We start from the raw sequence: 17,618 nt of genomic DNA, 5'->3' as shown, positions 1-17,618 counted from the left end.
TGGCATAAACAAATTCAAGAACTACTATTGCCTAGGCCTATCCTTTTCTAATTTACAGCTTCTATTTGCATATTCAGGCCTAAACCCCTTTCTTTTGAATAAATGTGTAGCAGAAAAGCAATGCTAAAGCAATGCAGAGTAAAAATTTAAAACATATCGATATTAATTAAAAAAAATAAATAAATAAAATATTAAAAAATGAAGAAAAAAAATTGGCATAAACAAATTCAAGAACTACTATTGCCTAGGCCTATCCTTTTCTAATTTATAGCTTCTATTTGCATATTCAGGCCTAAACCCCTTTCTTTTGAATAAATGTGTAGCAGAAAAGCAATGCTAAAGCAATGCAGAGTAAAAATTTAAAACATATAGATACTTCGTTGTACACTACAGGATGTTTAGCAGTACCCTGGCCTCAACTCACGAGGTTATTAGTGGCACTTCTCCCTCTCACAAGTGGCAATAATCAAAAATCTCTTCAGACATCAACAAAAGACCCCTTGAAAGCAAAACTGCTCCCAGGTTAGAATCACTGTTTTAGAGAACTGTGGTTAATGGTCTATCATAGGAGAAATATAGTTAATTGTAAATAATACAATTAGAATTATGTAGTCTCCTATAATTTTCTATAAGATTACTTATAAACTCTACCTATGGGTAGTGTTTCCCAGTTCCCATAAGTTCGGTATTTATCTATACCCAGGTACTGTGATATCTTCACAAATTCCCCTCAAAAAGATGACAATTTTGAGAAGAACTCACTCTCCAAACTCCCATTTTTGCCTGGAGACATAGTTATCGGTAGAGTGCTTGCATGAAGCCCTGGGTTTGAGCTCCAGCACCACACAAACTGGCTGTAGTTTTACACATCTGTAATCCCAGAACTCAGAGGCAGAGGCAGGAAGATCACAAATTCAACCATCCTCAGCTACACAGCAAGTTCAAGACCAGCCTAGGACACATGAGACTGTGCACATATACATACACACATAGCATAAAATATCATTGCTAGATTCAGGAGGGAAAGAACACTGAGTGTTTATATACAGTTTTTTACTTCCTCCCTTCCACCCCTTTTCAAGTGTATGTACGTATAATGTGCATATGGGGGGATACGAGAGTATGTGCATGTGGAGGTCTGAGTTGACGTCAGGGATCTTCCTCAACTGCTCTTCCATTTTCTTCTTTGAGGCAGGGCCTTTCAAGCAAGGCCAGAGCTCACCAATTCAGCTACTAGTCAGCATGCTCCAGGGATCCTGTTTTCTCCCCTCTCCAAGCTTGGAATTATAGGCAAGCCACCCATCTGGCATCTACACAGGTCTGGGGATCCAAACTCCAATCCTCTTGCTTGCATGGCAAGTGCTTTAACCTCTGACCCATTCCCTAGACCCTAGATTTTGGGTTCTAATGGCAAGGTGTATCTATGACTTAAATGCTAAAGAACTATTAATTTAATCAAGTTTTAAGTGAATTCAAATTCTGCAATCAACACAAAATAATGTTAAGAGGAAGAAAAAAGGGTGTTGGGCTTCTAGATTATAGTAACAAAATTGAGCTACACTATTTAAGATCCAGAAAGAAGGAAGAGATTCATTTATATTAATTTATAATTCTAATACTTACTATCTAATTTTTGTCCTCCTACAAAAGTTTCGAGAGCAGTAGCATAGTTTTTGCCATGGTATTCACATATCCTGCACAAGAATATTAAAGACAATTTAGTGTAATACATGTGAGGTCATGGAAAATAAATAAAAGAGTTTAACTTTCATATATTGAAAAAAAATTTATTTCAGGCATATGTTAACAAGTCAGATTTCCTTTACATATAACATCTAGAGTAATTGTCATTAAAACTCAATTTTTATTTATTTATTTATTCATTCATTCATTCACTCATTCATTCATTTATTTTGGTGTTTTTGAGACAGGGTCTCCCTGAAGCCCCAGCTGACCTAGAACTTAGTATGTAGACCAGGTGGGTCTTGATAAAACTCAATTTTAATGCTCACTTCAGAAGGAATCTTATTACAATTGTACAAATTTTCCCATTTCAAAACAATTATACAAAGCAATCAGTTTATCACTTTAAGTCACAATTATCAAAAGAAATAAGCAGTACTTAGCAAACAGATAAAATAGAGTCAAAGGTTTTTGTGTATCATTAAATGTAGCTATCCAGGAATAGGACAGAGAATATTCATCTGTTCCACCTGTACTTTGCAGTTACCTCAATTATGACTATTTTAAAATCATAAATCTATTATCACACACTTCTATTAACATACTAACAAAAGCACTGTATATTTATAATATGTACAAACATAGTATCTTATAAAAGGCTTACAAGTCATTCAACAATGACTAGTTAATTACATACCCTTTTCTCAGTATAGCAGTAGAATTATTTGGGTTGAGTTCAAGAGATTTCTTTATATCGGCAATAGCATCTATATAAAAAGATATTGTTATTTTAGTAAATTAACAGATCTAGCAAATACACACACAATATGAATCAGGATCTGCAAGTTGGTTCAGCAGGTAAGGGTGTTTGCTGCCAAACCAGACAATCCAAGCTCAGTCCCCAGAACACACATGGTAGGAGAGAACTGACTCCAAGTTGTCCTCTGACTCCACATATACACCATGGCACATAACTATGGCACACACACACCCAAAAGAAATAAAGTTTAAAAAAAAAAAATCTTTTATAACCCCCTGTCAAGAAATTCCAATGGACTCTCATATGAACATTTGAAAATTGCCCTGTTCTGACTTTTTTCTAGTTCCCTGTCTAGAACTTGTAATGCTAATTACTCTTGTCTTTACTTCTCCTTCACATCTCCTATTCACAATTCAAAGACTTTCTTTTCCTCCTCGAGATGAGTTAAGCAATTTAGGTGCCTTTTAGATAGACCCACTGAAGGGCTCCTCCAATTGCCTCACCCTGCATCCCTGTTCAGCATGGAAAAAGCCAGAGCAGTCTGTGTCCTGATTCCCTATTGGCAATTTGGGTAACCTCTTCAGAGGATGAAGTGACAAGAATAGGAGGTAGGAATTGGCTAGGCAGTTAGGGTAAAAAGACCCCAAAGAAAAGTAGCCAGTTTCTTGGCTAAAACTCACAATGTCCTTGGGCCTCTTAGCAACATACTCTGATCCAAAGGCCAAAAACGTCAAAAATATTTGGGACCTTTTATCTAATCCTTAAAAGATTTTATAATTAGCCGGGCATGGTGGCGCATGCCTTTAATCCCAGCACTTGGGAGGCAGAGGCAGGTGATCTTTGTGAGTTTGAGGCCAGCCTGGTCTACATAGCGAGTTCTAGGATACCTGGGGCTACAGGGAGACCCTGTTCAAAAAAAAAAAAAAAAATAGAAGCACTAAAAATTAAAAAAAGATTTTAAAGTTACCTCTTCAGAAGGGGAAATGTTAGAGTAGCCAAAAGCCCCATAAAAATAACTAAATAAGAGCCGGGCGTGGTGGCACCTTTAATCCCAGCACTCAGGAGGCAGAGACAGGCCGATCTCTCTGAGCTCAAGGCCAGCCTGGTCTACATAGTGAGTTCTAGGAATGTTAGAGTAGCAAAAAGTTCCATTAAAAAAAAAGAAAGAAGAAAGAGTACATGAAGACATTGTCAGGAAAAAGTGATGGGGAGATATGGGAGGATCTGGAGGGGAGGGAGTGGATGTGGATTTGATCAAAACACCTTCTATGCATGTATGAAATTCTCAATAAATTATTTTTTAAAAATCTTTCATTTTTATGTTAAGTTGGTGGAAAGACAATATAGTTTAAAATGAGCCAGGCGTGGTGGCGCAGGCCTTTAATCCCAGTGCTCAGGAGGCAGAGGCAGGCGGATCTCTGTGAGTTCAAGGCCAGCCTGGTCTGCATAGTGAGTTCCAGGACAGCTAGGGCTACAGGGAGACCCTGTCTCAAAAAGACAAAAAAAAATTTTAAGTTAGGAGAAGCTAATCCAGGATACTTTAATATCTTCATTTCAGCCTAGTATTTAGCTTCCTTTTTATTTTTAAATTATTTTTACATCCACTTCCCAGATAGCACCCTCCCATTGCCTCCCTCACCCCACTAGAGCCCTTATACTCTGATATCCCTGCTACTGTCTGCTGGGTTGTCAGCACCCCCAGCCATCCCCCACTACTTGCCCTTCTGGTGACTCTAGTCAGCCTTTCTAGAGGTCTTTGTTTTAGGAGAGTCAGCTGTTCCTCATCTAGTGGTAATCAGTTGTCAATATTCCTTTGGATAAGACTGGGGTCTGCTGTTCATTTTCCCAGTTCTATGTTGGGTTACTATCTGGGAATCCCTTTGGCCACCCTGGCCAACAACTCAAAAGAAGGTATCACCTGTCTGGCATTGTTGCTTGTTATATAGCCTTTAGCTATACATATGGACTCTTATGAAATTATATTGGCCCCTTTAATCTTTGATTATACTTTTTAAACATTTTTATAATGTCTATGAACGTATCTCTGTAGGTATGTGCGCATGAATGAAAATGCCCATGGAAGCCAGAAGAGGGCTTGGATCTCCTGGAGCTGGAGTAACAGGCAGTTATCAGTAGTCTGATGTGGGTGCACATGGGTGCTGGGTATGGAACTCAGGCCTCTGCAAGAGTAGTATGTATTCTTAACCTCTTAGTCATCTCTCCAGTCCCTTCTTAAGCTTCCTTCTTAAAGCTCTTCCATCATCAATAAATAAGTTCTGTGTCCTGAAGCTCATCTCTTTTTCATATTAACAATATTGATGTAATTTAACTCAAGGCACTAAATTCTTCCCTACCCAAATACTCAGTAATTTTTTATTTATTATTTTACATATAGCCTGCATGTATGTAAGTGCAACCATTTATGCATTGCCTACAGAGGTCAGAAGAGGGCATAGGATCACCTAGAACTGGAGTTACAAATGGTTGTTAGCCACTAATTGGGTGCTGGGATTTGAACCCCGGTCTTCCACAAGAGCAACCAGTGCTCTTAACTGGTGAGCCATCTCTCCAGTCCCTTGAATAATTTTTTAAAATTTACTAACCCTGAAATTTGTAAATTCTCTCCCCATTTAATAAAAAGCATCCATCAGTTAAATGAATGTTCCTTAGCATTTTTCTCAAATGAAAGACCATGTTAAAAATCCTCAAATATGGGGCTAGGGAGATGGTTCAGCAGATAAAGGACTTACTTTGCCAACACAAGGACCTGAGTTCAATCTCCTGCATCCATGTAATACTCCCAGGTGTGGTGGCATATGCTCATAATACAAATGCTAGGAAGGCATCTCTGAGGCTCACTGGCCAGCCAATCTAGCCTAATTGCTAAGATCCAGGATTAGTGTGAGGAGCTCCACATTGTCTAGAAAGACAGCATTCCTGAGTGATCCTCAAGGTTATCCGCTGGCATACACAAACATGTACACACATACACATAAACACACAGACACACACACACAGACACACAGACAGACAGACACACACACACACACACACACACATTTAAAAAAATTCTCTAAAACAATCTCCATTTTGATTCATTTTGGCTTGGACAAAATTTACAAGTAAATTATAAAAAGAACTTTGTAAGAAATGTTACCACAGTATTTCCCAAGAAGAATGTGACAATAAGCTCTTTGACAGTAATACTGTGACTCATCTGGATTCTGTTCCAAAGCCTTGGTCAGCTCCTACAAATAAAAACATGTTGAATGTCAATAAATGATTTTTAAAGCCACCAAATTCTAATTAAAACATAATTTTTAATCAAATAATCTGCGCACAAGAGGGAGACAAACCTGGCTTTTCCTTATCTCCTCTACCTATACTAAAACACAAAATTGAATACAGAATCTATGCAAAGCACATTTGATCTATTTAAGAGCTCAAAAACTGATAACTACTATCATCACATTTATCCAAAAAGGTTAGTTGGTGTACACTGACCAACCCAGAATTTCTCCTAATTTGGAAGACTCAAAGATTATATAGAATTTGAGGTAACTAGAAAATGTAAAGCTACCCAACTTAAACACAAAAGCTTTAAACAAAAAACCCTAGAAGTTAAATCGAGAGCTGAGTGAGGTTAACAGAATGAGTAAATACACAGCCACTTGGCCTTCTATTCTCTGTCAATGTCAGGAAAAACATAACAGATTAAAACATTCTTCTCAAGGCCCAGATAAAATCTCATAGACAGCTATATCACTTGATCAAAAGTTAGAATTATAGAGATTAAAAGTTTTACTGCCCTGGATAGCCACCGCATACAGGTAGTAGCTGAAATATCAGCCATGTAAGAAAAAAAAAAAAAAAATTCACATATAACTAAGGCCAATGTCCCATATGCAAAAAGACTCTTGATTCTCTGCCCACCGCTCCCACACACTAGTTTTATTAAAAAATAAAATTAGTCACCCACCACTGACTTTGTTTTAACCTAATAACATGATGTCCATTAAACCACATATACCAGAGAATCAAAATAGACCTAAAACTAGGATTGGGCTATAGCTTAGTTGGTACGGTGCTTTTGTACTGTGCACAAAGCTTGGGTTCGTTCCCTGGCACCCATAAAACTGGATGTGGAGGCACATTCCTATAATTCCAGCATTGGTGAAGTGGAGGCAGAAGGTCAGGAGAAGCTCAAGGTCATCCTCAGCTACACAGCAAGTTAAAGGTCAACCTGGTTAACCTGAGACCTTGTCTCAAAAACTCAAAAAAACCCTACCAAAATATACGTAAAACCAACCACTTTTTTGAAAAGCACATTAACCTACTGGTCCAATCAGTAATGATCCATTCATTACTGTGTCTCTGTACAAAACTGGCAATGCCTCTCCAACCAACTCAGAGACAAAGCCTAGGTCCCCCCAAAAGGCACTCCTTGACAGGACCCCTCCATCTCTCTCACCTCTTACAATTCTTCTCCTGGCTCCTCACTTCTACTACAATGGTCCTCCCTCTAGTTCCTCAAATCTTTCTGGACTCTGTACCTGTTGCTACAACCAGGAGTGCACAGAAAATTCTTTTTTTTTTTGGTTCCTTAGTAACAAGACTACCTGAAACCCCAATGCAGAGCGTACACACAACAGTATCACCTCCTAGTTACGTGTTTTCACCCAGATTTCTCTTACCATCTACATTTGTGTTATGATCCTTGGGCTAAATAAATCTTGTACCTAATTTTAAAACAATTTTTAAAATAGCAGATAGCTTCTTACTTAGCTAGCAACACCTTCAAACCAAGCCTCCAAATCTCTTCAGTAAGAAACAGGAATATTATCCTCAAAAAGTTATAGATTTCACTGATACCAAGATCACCAAATTCAAAAGGGATTTTTAGAAATAGTATGTTAACTCACATAAGCTGACATCAGAATGAGGGAAAAGATTTTTAACAGGTATTTTTGGCTGAGGATGTGGCTCAGTTGGCAGTGTTTCCCTAGTGGGCATGAAGCCCCCTTTCACCCCAGCATCATAAATGCATGGTGTTGCATAAATATAGGACTGAAATCCCAACACCAGGAAAGTAGAGACAGAAGGATCAGAAGTTCAATATGGAATTCAAGGTCAGTCTAGGCTATAACACTCCAATTTCTTTTGTTTCCCTTGAAAGAAAATGTAGCCCAGGCAGGCCCCAAACTGGCAATCCCTTCCTTCTTCAGTCCACCAAGTGCTGTGATTACCAACTCGAACCATGTCAGGTTTATATATTTCTCTTCTTAAGAACTCAAATAAAAGTCTCTATACTTCAAAGCACCTTTGTAAATAACCTTTTAAAATACTCTTGGGGGGGGGGGGCTGGATTAAGAGCACTGGTTGCTCTTGCATAAGACCCAGGTTGGATTCTGAGCACCCACATGGCAACTAACAACCATTCATAACTCCAATTCCAGGAGATCTGATGTCCTCTTCTGACCTCTGTGGGCACTGCCCAACATGGGTGCACTTACATACATGCAGGTAATACACTCATACACGTAAAATAAAAATAAAATATAAAAAGTAAAATAAAATACTATTCAGTTGTTAGTTAAGGAGAACCAATTGTGGTGATAATTGTTCAGTTTAATAAAATAGGCAACTAACTTGATTAGGCTGTTACTAAAATGTTATAAAAATAAGCCAAATTTTTTTAAATGACAAACTTATAGATCATGAATAAAACATAGTCAGTTTGAGTAAACAAAATAAAGCCAGAAAAAAAGATAATAATTTGTGGTCTTAGGTACACATAACTTACAGAATGTTTTTAATGTTCCACTGTTTTTTGAAACATTGTTGCCTGCTAGAGTAGCAAAGTAGGTCTTCGTGCCAACATCAAATACAACAGCAAAAGGTTATTAGTGCAGAACTATGCCAAACATATTGTAAACATATTCAAAGATACACCTGCAGAAAATGAGTAATGTGAGCTCAGTGGCAAAGCATCTGTACAGCATCTACCCCATTACCACAAAAAAAAGTAGAATGAAATGAGCAAGCAACTTATAGATCTCAAACGAGATACCTTGTGAAATACAAATTATTGAAATATTTGCCATAGTGGAGAAGTACCCTCTAACCCACAACACTGAGGAAAACTTTTAAGATTTATTTTAATTTTGTGTATATGTGTGTCTGTGTGGGGGTATGCGCATGCCTGAGTGCCCAAGGAGCCCAAAAGAGGGTGTTGGATTCCCTGGAGCTAGTTATAGGTAGCAGTATGCTTCCCAATGTGGGTGCTGGAAATTGAACTCTGGTCCTCTGCAAAGTACTTCCTCTTAAGCACTAAGCCATCTCTCCAGCACCAAGGAAAATGTTATAGGCATTAAAATTAAGACTTTGGATAAACTGGGGATATAGTTCAGTTGGTACAGTGTTTGACTAGCATGCACGAAGCCCTGGGTTTGATCTTCAGCACCATGTACAACTGGGTGTGGTGGCACACACTTGTAATCCCAGAACTTGGGAAGTGGATACAATGGAGCCAGTAGTTCAAGGTTATCCTCAGCTACATTAACTATCAAGCATAACTATCAAGCATAACTATCAAGCACTACACTAAGAACACAGAAGTAAACAGGAAACACAAAACCCTGCTGTCTTGAAGAAAAAGTCATTCCTAACTTAGATTTAAACAGAGAGGCTATTTCCTCTGAGGAGTGGTCATTTCAACTAAAATCTAAAGGAAGAAGTACCCCCAAGTAACCTGAGAGATAGGTGAAGTTTGTTTTGGGCAGAAGACACAGAGTTGAGCTTAAAGCAACAGTGTAGTTCTACAGAAAGCAAAGAAATCTACAAGATGTCTATCTCCTGGTACATTACAGGCCACTGTAAGGAGGCTGGACCTTTAGAGTGATGGAAGGTCATGCAGAGCTTTAATAGGACAGTGACATGATCCAATGACATTTTTTTAAGCTGTCATTCTGGACACTGTATGATGATGAATAGAGTAAAACAAAGCAGGACTAGAAACAGAAGAAACTAAAATTAAGTCCAGGATGTATGTTAGTCAGAGGTTATAAAGTATTACACAGCACACATTCTACCTAGCAACATTTGCCAATGGGTTAAATACGGGGGACAAAAAAATCAAAGATGATTCCAGGGTTTTAGGGTAACCTAGATCTATACCCAGCACTCAACAAGCATTTGATAATTAATCATTGCTCATTTCTCTCTGCAGAGAGAATTGCCCATATTCTCTGCTTTTACTTCCTTTGGCAGAGAATGGTCTTAAATCTCAAAGTCACTAATGCCTTATTATCAAACCTAATAAATATCTGCCTTGATCATTCTGTGAGCCTGACAATGTAAGTCCAGCTTTTCAGACTACTGGTCTGCTAGCCTCTGAGTAGCTTCTCTAAGGCTTGGTACTTAAGAATTCTTCTAGGCCAGGTATGGTGGTGCACACCTTTAATTCCAGCACTCAGAAGGCGGAGGTAGGTGGATATCTGTAAGTGAGGTATCTATGAGTGGATATCTGTGAGATCTAGTAAGTCTGGTCTACATAGTAAGTTCTGGACTTTCCTTTCCAGCAGGATTCTTGGAACTCTTAAGTGTCCCAGGGTTTCACCTACTAACTGATGTGTGATGAGCCTCTTTTGAGCCCAATTAGTGCTCTTGAACAACATCCATACAGTTAGTTTTCTCTAGACCTCAACTACATGTCCCAAAGGCAACGCATATAAAATATTCAAAATTAAGGCAAGGCTTGCATGCCTATAATCCCAGCAATCACAGGATCAAAAGTTTGAGGTGAGCCTAGGTTAACAAATGAGGTTTTAAAAAAAAGTCAGGTGTGGTGGTATATACCTTTAATCCCAGCACTGAGGAGGCAGAGGCAGGTGGATATCTGAGTTCAAAGCCAACCTGGTCTAATTAAGAAATTCCAAACCAGTCTGGGCTACATAGTAATAATGTTACAAAAAATAAGAAGTCACAAAGCCCTAGTCACCCAACCAACCTTTGGACAACTGTAACACAATGTTATCATTTATAAAGTTCAGGTTTGAGAAATACAAGCAGGCCACACACACAATCTCATGGGACTAGAGAGATGGCTTGGTGGTTAAGGGAACATACTGCTCTTCCAGAGGCCCTAAATTAGAGTCCCAGCACCCACACTGGGCAACTCACAACCACCTATAACCCCAGCTCCAGGGGATCTGATATCTCTGGCCTCTGTGGGCACCCTCACTCACAGTCACATGCATGCATGCACATGTACACACACACACAGACACACAAAATTAAATTTTAAAAAAGATCAATGTCTTAAGAAAGTTTATAATTTTGTGTTCGGCTGCATTAGTAGCTATCCTTAGTCACAAGAATCTGTGGGCCAAAGGTTGGACATGCCCACATGCATGTTACATAAAATATCCTCCACATCCTCAATCACTGCTATAGGTCCCCCATTCATCTTTTACCTGGTCTGCACCACTATCTTCCTGTTATAAGTACTCCATGTACCTCCTTAATCCATTATCTATTGTGCTTTGACTATGTGGTGTACTTTACTTCCTCCAAATTCTTAAGAGATCTGCATGATCACATGATGGAACTAAAACCCATCTGCAGGATTTCATGTCTTTGATGGGCTGGCCATCTACTTATATATCCTTTTATCTCCCAGTACTTGCCTCCTAATATCTTAAGTTCTTCTAGAATACTGAACAACCTTGTTTTGGGAAGGTCCTCAGCCTGCACTAGGCACCATGCTAAGCATATAATACGTAGGATTTCACTTACCCTTATAACTTTTCAAAATAGGTCCTATTTATTCCCAATTCACAAAGGGGAAATCTGTTCTAGGGTGACAGTAAGTTGAGGGCAAGAGAGATGGCTCAATGGTTAAGAACACTTACTGTTCTTCCAGAGGATCAGAGTTCAGTTCCCTGCACCCACAAATGGGCAGCTCACAACTGCTTAAAACTCCAGCTGCACCCTCTTCTGGCCTCTACAGACACCTGCACACATGGCACACACTCACACATATACATATAAAAATAAGTTTACTCAAGTTACAGAGTTATCATAAAACCAGTATTTGGACCTAAGTCTCAGACTCCACTATGCCTTTTTTTTTTTTTTTTTTTTTTTTTTTTTGAGACAGGGTCTCCCTGTAGCCCCACATTTGTCCTGGAACTCACTAGGTTTACCAGGCTGGCCTTGAACTCACAGAGATCCACCTGCCTCTGCCTCTGCCTCCCAAGTGCTGAGATTAAAGGCGTGTGCCACCACATCCTGCTTCAGACTCCATTATGCATACTGGGCCTCAAAGATTCTCAAAGTTCATGGTTCTTCTCTCACTACTCAACTGCAACCATCTCTGTAAAGATTTTTGTGTTGATCGGCATAGTGACTCTCAGCTGTAATCCCAGCATTCAGAAAGCTGATGCAAGAGGATTACCAGGAGTCTGAGGTCAGCCTGGGCTACATGAGTCCCAGGCCAGCCAGAGCTACCTTCAGCAAGACGCTGTTCCAAAAACAAAAAAGAAAGAAGCCAGATATGGTGGTTCATGCCAGTAATTGTAGCATTCAGTAAACTCAGGTATGATGTCCTTAAGTTCAAAGCCAGCCTGGGAAATGAGATCCTGCTTCAACCCCCAACTCCCAACCTCCCCCCTCCCAAGAAAAAAAGACCCAGCCCTGCATGGTAATGCACACCTATCATTTGAGCACTTGGAAGGTAGAAGAGAATCAAGTTCAAGGTCATCCCTGATTACAAACAACTTTGAGCAAGACCCTCCATCTCAAAAATAAACATTATATAGTATACTTCTAAATTTTATTCATTAGTTTGTTTTGTTGTGGGCTTTTTTGGGGAGGGGGTTCTTTTTTTGAAACAGGGTCTTACTATGTATCCCTGGTTGGCCTGAAATTCACTATGCACACCAGGCTGTCCACAAGTTCACAGAGATCCACCTACCTTTACCTCCTTAGTGTTGAAACTATAGGCCACCATGCCAACACCAGGCTGTGTATTTTTAACAGAGTAATCATACTTTTACAAAGCAGGGTAGCATTTCAGTACATGTATAAAACATACAATGATCAGGTCAGCATAACCAGCATTGTCACTTTGGACATAAATTACTTTTTGTGCTGGGAAAATTAAAAATCTTCTCTACATTTTTTGGAGCATTTGAGAGGAAGAGACAAGGTCTTATGAGGTTTGTCTCAAACATACTATTTAGCTGAGGCTAGCCTTGAACTCTTGAGCCTCCTGCCTCCATTTCCCAAGTGCTAGGATTACAACTGTGTGCCAGCACAAATGGCTTCTACTAGCTATTTTGAAATGTACAATTAATTAACTGCTGCTAACCAGCTAACCTATTGCACAACAGAGTATTAGAAATTACTTCTCCTATCCAATTGCATCCCTGTATCCTCTCTATATAGGTTTTCACTTCCCCAGGTAGTCTCTATTCTGCTGTGCATGTTCATGTGCTACTACATTGCAAGTTTTCTTGTATTTTAAGGACTTAACTTTTTGCCTCTCCACAAGATTGCAAACTCACCCCCTGCTGTCTTTTCAACTTTAGATTCCTAGTTCCCAGGACAGCATTCACCATTAGCATATGCTATTTGATAAAAGAAGTTAAAATAGCTTCTGTTATACAAACGGTTGCCCCTATTCCTAATGGGATGGCCTTTGGCCTTATATAAAATACATTTGAACCAATGTGGCATCAAATGACCTGAACTGCAGAACAGTAATTAAAGTACCTGGTGGGGAACTCCAGGAACAGCAGGTTCACGTTCATCATCCATCCACCCTTTTCTTCACTGCTAACGACTTAACAATTTCATTTACTGTATGTGTGAGGGCATCTCAAGATTTACAAAGCCCACTTCTTAATTCCAATTTTGCAGTGAGTAAAGTCTGTGGTAGGTACCGAGAATATGAATTTCCAAAATGATGCTTCTACAGCATCTTGAAACCACACTTCTGAGAAACATTTTTCTACAACACTAGTCTGAAAGTCAGGAAACCTGTATTCTGAGGTCCCCCATTCTGCCTCTATCTGTATGTATCTCTGAAAGGAACACCATAGAGATGTTTCCCATTTATGGATGTAGATGCTTCTATTTTGATTGAAATATGAAAGTGTGTCAAGTTTAGACTTATAATGTTGTTATTGCTGGGCATGGTGACACACACCTTTAATCCCAGGCCTTGGGATACAGAAGCAGGTGGATCTCTGAGTTCAGGGCAAGTCTAGTTTATATATGGAGTTTTAGGCCAGCCAAGGCTGCATAATGAAACCCTGCCTCATCAGTTGCTCAGGAATTATGGTCAACAATCAACAAATGGAGCCTCATTAAACTAAAAAGCTTCTGTACACCAAAGCAAAAGCCAACTGAGTAAAGAGGAAGCCCAGACAGTGAAAGAAAATCTTTACCAGTTACACATCTGACAGAGGATTAATATCTAGACTATACAAAAAACTCAAAAAAAAAAAAAAAGGAAAAAAAGAAATGACCCAATTAAAAGATGGGCTATGATTCAGAACAGAGAGCTCTCAAAAGAAGAAATAAAAATGACTAAGAAGCACCTTAAGAAGTATCCGACCTTAGTAATAAGGGACATGCAAATCAAAAGTACTTTAAGATTTCATATAACCCCAGTCAGAATGGCTACGGTCAAGAGAACAAATGGTATCAACCGCTGGTAAGGATGCAGGGAAAGGGGAACCCTCCTTCACTGTTGGTGAGATTGCAAACACTGTGGAAAGCAGTACAGAGAACTCTTTTTTTCTTGAGATAGGGTCTCCCTGTAGCCCCAGCTGTCCTGGAACTCACTATGTAGACCAGGCTGGCCTCGAACTCAAAGATCCGCCTGCCTCTGCCTCCCAAGTGCTGGGATTAAAGTCGTGCACCACCATGCCAAGCCTCAGAGAGCTCTTAAAAAAATTAAAAATAACTCTACCATATGATCCCATCACACCACTCCTTGGCATAAATACTCAATGGACTCATCCTACCACAGAGATACTTGCACAGCCATGTTTGTTGTTGCTCTTTTCACAATAGCTAAGAAATGGAAACAACCTAAATGTCCCTCAAATGATGACCAGATAATGAAGATGTTTACATTTACATAATGGAGTCCCACTCAGTGGTAAAGAAAAACAAAATCATGAAATTTGCAGGTAAATGGATGTATGTTCTCTCTCTTTTGTGGATCTTAGTTCCAAATCCTTAGATACAAATATACATCCTGATGTAACCACAGGAGCCAGGAAAATGGAAAGGAACCATGGGGGTAAAGGGGAAGAAGGAGCTCAAGTGAGGAGGATGGGAGATAAGTATGACATATTAAGGGTGAAATGGGGAAAAGGGAGGTTCTTTAACTGGGGAGGGAGTAGGGAGGATTATACAGGGGGAGTGAGAGGTGAGATAACACTTAGATGATGTGAAAAAACCAGAAATATTACCTCAAAGTCCTAATGTAAAATACATTATACTATATGAGTGCATATATATTAGCTGAAGCCTATATAACAAAAAACACAGTGCCAGGCAGGAAAAACCTTCAAGTTGTTGGTCAAGACAATTCAAAAGCCTCCCAAAGTAATACATAGTGATGGCTAAAAAATGTTAATTACTTAAACCATTGATACAACAGAATGCCAAGGAAGAGAAAAAGTGGGTATGATCGTGATAAATGTGCATGCCTATAATCTCAGAGTGCTATATACTGCCACTGTACTGCCCGAAGTCTATGGTCATGTCTCAGGTTTTCTGGGTCCATGTGTGCTTTGCTAGTTTTTTTTTAACTTCAATTTTTTTTTTTGTGTGTGTGTGTGTGTATTTCATACAGAACATCCCAAACAACCTTATTCATCTTTATAGCAGCACACCCAAATGGCACCCTCCTATCCGCTCCCCTCTCCAACTGGAGCCCATATACTCTGTCATCCCTGTTACTGTCCACTCTGATGCCAGTGCCCGCTAATTCTAGTCAGCCTATCTAGAGTTCCTTGTTTTAGGGAGATCAGCTCTTCCTCATCTAGCAGCAATCAGTCGCCAACATTTCTTTAGATAAGCCTGAGGTCTGCTGTTCATTTTCCCATTTCTATGCTGGGTTACTGTCTGGGAGTCTCTTGGGCCACCTTGGACAATAATTCAAACGAAGGTATCTCCTGTCTGGCATTGTTTCTTGTTATGTAGCCTTTAGCTATACACATGGACTCTTAAAAGAATTATACTGATCACCTTAATCTTTGGCTATACTTTCCTTTTGGGTGTTTAAGTCCATACAATTGGCCCAGATTAACCAATTTAGTTTTAAGGTTGTTTGAAGGTCTGTTCCTCAGGGGTCACATGGGCTTGGGAGGAACTTCTGGCTCCTTTCTCCTTATCTTCAGGCAGTTCCATCTACCTGAAGATAAGTCAAAGGTCCTGCTCAACTGTGGCTGGCTTCACTTGGAAGCATGGAGAAAATGTTCCCTCTGTGTTGACCCTCCTCTTTGTAGACTGGACACTGGCCTAAGTCCATCTGGTGGTCTTGATCAAGCCTTCTTGATCAAGAGGACAGGTGACTCACCACAGTTAACAGGACATTTTGAGAGATGCTCCACAGTCCCCTGGAACTTAGTTGACCTTGGAAGGCAAGGAGCAAAAACTGTCCTTTAAGTCCCTCTGACCAGATTAGTATAGATCTCAAAGTATGGCTGTTAAACATCCAAGAAGGTTAGTTCCACCTCTCTGACACGTTTAATTACCATGCGCTACATAGATAAAGCTTGGGCAAAAACCAAACGTTCTCCAATAAACCTTGACTAGACATATATTATGTTCCTTGAGCTAGCTGTATGTACAATTTGTCAGTAGATTATTGGACTAATAATATGGTTCCCGCTGTTTTTTTTAAATTAGCTAGGCATTATTTATCTCTCTCATTGTCTAACCCTTCCACCATGGTTTCTTTAAAAAGAAAAAAAAAGGCATTATTACTGGGGGTTTAGCTTTGTAGTTGACCACTTGCCTAGCATAGCTCTGAGTTCACCTTTAGCAGTGCAACCAATCAATCAAAAAGAAAAACAATATTTGAGCCAGGTGTGGTAGCATATGCCTATGATCCCAACATGTAGGAGGCAGAGAGGCAGAATTCAGAGTTTGAGACCAACCTGGGCTTCATGAGTCCATGTTAAAAAAAAAAAAAAAAATCAAACCAAATTTACTAGGGCTAGGAATATAATTTAGTTGAAAGCGCTTGCCTAGCAAACACAAGGCCCTGGGTGTGTGTACCTGAAGCCACGCCCCCCACACCACCCCAAAAAGTGTTTACATATAGCATTTCCTGGTTAAAAAAAAAATTTTAAGATGGAAAGTGACAAACTCATCATATTAATATCACTTAAAAGCAACTTTAATAAACTGGATTTTCAGGCTGGGCATGGTGGCACATGCCTTTAATCCCAGCACTTGGGAGGCAGAGGCAGGCAGATCTCTGTGAGTTCAAGGCCAGCCTGGTCTACATAGTGAGTTCTAGGACAGCTGGGGCTACAGGGAGACCCTGTCTCAAAAAGACCAAAAAAAATTTAAAAGTCAGCATCAGACCTTGTAAGTCCCTAGCAAATGAAAACTCAGAAAATTAACAGCTACCAAGCCCAGCACTTGGGAAGCAGAGGCAGGTGGATCTCTGTGAGTTCGAGGCCAGCCTGGTCTACATAGAAAGTTCCAGGCCAGCTGGGGCTACAGGGAGACCATGTAGAGATAAATTCTCAGTGCTTCCTATACATTAGTCCAAGACTGATTCCAGGAGTCTAAAAATCTTTCAAAAGTTTTTAAAAGGCTTTTATATCCAGACCCCAAAACTCCCACCCAAACCCAGCCTCTGGTTTCCTATACAATCTCATCCTTTCATTCTACACTCATCGCATGGGGCTTTTATGCAGCTCTGGTACTGGCCAACTTCATTTTAACCTCAGGATCTGTATGGCTCTTCTACCTGCTTGGACTGTTCCTTCTCCAAAGTTCATAAGCAAGTACTCTCATTCTTTTAGGATTCCATCAATAATTACCTCTTCATATAAGTGCTAGTGGTCAACTTCTTTTAAAAGTCACAACTAAGGAGCATCAACAATTTGGCTCAGTAGGTAAAGGTAGCTGCTGCCAA

The 17,618-nt window shown here is 39.7% G+C and overlaps 1 protein-coding gene across 1 annotated transcript in view; it reads right to left on the bottom strand.

Moving 5' to 3' along the window:
• The window catches only part of Sugt1 (SGT1 homolog, MIS12 kinetochore complex assembly cochaperone), a 56,150-nt gene that overhangs the window by 36,877 nt on the left and 1,655 nt on the right, over nucleotides 1-17,618 (bottom strand). Inside the window, exons 3-5 of the mRNA XM_008854700.3 lie at nucleotides 5,601-5,691; nucleotides 2,381-2,450; nucleotides 1,624-1,694 (exon numbers count right to left, since the gene is read on the bottom strand). Coding sequence (XP_008852922.1) covers nucleotides 1,624-1,694; nucleotides 2,381-2,450; nucleotides 5,601-5,691 — 232 coding nt within the window. The remainder of the gene's footprint in view (nucleotides 1-1,623; nucleotides 1,695-2,380; nucleotides 2,451-5,600; nucleotides 5,692-17,618) is intronic.

The sequence above is a fragment of the Nannospalax galili genome, unplaced genomic scaffold (assembly GCF_000622305.1).
Source record: "Nannospalax galili isolate Female #2095 unplaced genomic scaffold, S.galili_v1.0 scaffold386, whole genome shotgun sequence".
NCBI classification, from domain to species: domain Eukaryota; kingdom Metazoa; phylum Chordata; class Mammalia; order Rodentia; family Spalacidae; genus Nannospalax; species Nannospalax galili.
The sequence above is the reverse complement of the archived record's forward strand: the minus strand, read 5'-3'. Positions and strand labels throughout refer to the sequence as shown.